Below are 1,740 nucleotides of genomic sequence, written 5' to 3' on the forward strand. Positions count from 1 at the left end.
ACAACAACAACAACAACAACAACAACAACAACAACAACAACAACAACAACAACGGCAGCAACAACATCAGGAAGCCAAACATTGTCTTTGTGTTTGGAGACGACTACGGCTTCAACGACATCGGGTACCATGGCTCGCAGATTGCCACTCCAAATCTTGATAAGGTAATTACAACAGCAACAATAATAATAAAACAATACTATATAATGATGATGATAATAATAATAATAATAATAATAATAATAATAATAATAATACTAATAATAAAAAAATGATAATGTTAATAATAATAATAATTTTACAAAATAATAATGTTACTAGATCTGCTACTAATAACAGGTTGCATTGATTTTTCGCTCTATCCCATACAAGTAAAAGCTCTGAGCGCTTTATATCGATGGCATGATGACATGATGGCATGATTACTGAGAGTAGTAACCCATTCACTCCAGAAAAAAACCATTAAGGAAAAACTTGCAGATAATAATGACAGTTCAAAACCCTCCATTCCCTCGCGGGGGGAATGAGGTAAATTCAAGCAAAGTGCCTTTCCTAAGAACAGAAAGTCGGGTCCCAAACGGGGTTCGAACCCCGTGACCTTTCGATGACGAGACCAACGGCCTAACCACTAGACCACCGTTGGTACACGGCTCTCAACAAAAGGCTACTGGCAGACGATAGTGTTGAACAAAACGTGTGTCCTTAGACTTTTCTCGTGTGGTTTGCTATACTTCGTTCCTCTATCTTTTCTTTGTATGTTGCTCCTCTATTCGTCCGCACTTTCAGACTTGCAACATAAGTTAAGGACCACCTTTTTTTTTTAGTTCAACACCATTTATATCTATTGAAAAACACGTTTCTGTGAAGATTTCAAAGAAATAAGTCGATAAAAGGCACACAAAATGTAAATTATTTTTTTCCAACGTCTTTCAAGCTATGTAAGACACCAGACATTGGCAGCCATTTTCCTGCTAATTTTATCTTTGAAATCGGGCGACCCCCACCTCCTTCAGTTGCAAACATCTCGACTTCTATTCAAGATAGATGGGTGATTTTTTCTATCACAAGCAAGACAAATGAACAAGCATTATAATGCTACCAATAACCCCAAAAATTGACGAGCTCCTGAGTCCCACCAGACGTCGTAAGACAATATATATGTGAGGCATTGTGGTGAAATCAGGCGCTAGTCAAAATGATGAAATCGAAGAAACTGGGATTTTTCTGTTAGTTTGGCAATCTTTATAGAATTTTTTTTTTGACTCAACACCTTTAAGGTCCCTGAAAAATGTTTCTGCATGGATTTTTTAAAACTGAAAACGTTGATTAAAGGCACAAAAATGTAAATTTTCAGTTTCCAAGGATTCTCAAGTTTAGGAAATCACCAAGCTTTGGCCTCCATTTTGTAGTTGATTTTACCTCTGAAACCAGGCAACGCCCATTTCATTCAATGGACAAATTCTCCACGTCTATTGGAGATAGATGGGTATTTTTTTTCATCGAAAGCAAGACAAATAAACAAGTTTTAAGAAGATACCAATAACCCCAAGTGCCAAAAAATTGACAAGCTCCTGAACCCACCACGTCGTAACACGTAATATATATGTCCGCTTCGTCCTTAATGAGCTAATGAACAATGATCCTTAATGAGTTAATGAATAATGATCCTTAATGAGTTAATGAATAATGATCCTTAAGGAGTTAATGAACAATGATCCTTAATGAGTTAATGAACAATCA

The 1,740-nt window shown here is 36.3% G+C and overlaps 1 protein-coding gene across 1 annotated transcript in view; it reads left to right on the forward strand.

The window, feature by feature from the left end:
- The window catches only part of LOC101845134 (arylsulfatase B), a 21,917-nt gene that overhangs the window by 3,072 nt on the left and 17,105 nt on the right, over positions 1 to 1,740 (forward strand). Inside the window, exon 2 of the mRNA XM_013089426.2 lies at positions 21 to 164. Within this exon, the coding sequence (XP_012944880.1) occupies positions 21 to 164 (144 nt within the window). The remainder of the gene's footprint in view (positions 1 to 20; positions 165 to 1,740) is intronic.

The sequence above is a fragment of the Aplysia californica genome, unplaced genomic scaffold, assembly GCF_000002075.1.
Source record: "Aplysia californica isolate F4 #8 unplaced genomic scaffold, AplCal3.0 scaffold00949, whole genome shotgun sequence".
NCBI classification, from domain to species: domain Eukaryota; kingdom Metazoa; phylum Mollusca; class Gastropoda; order Aplysiida; family Aplysiidae; genus Aplysia; species Aplysia californica.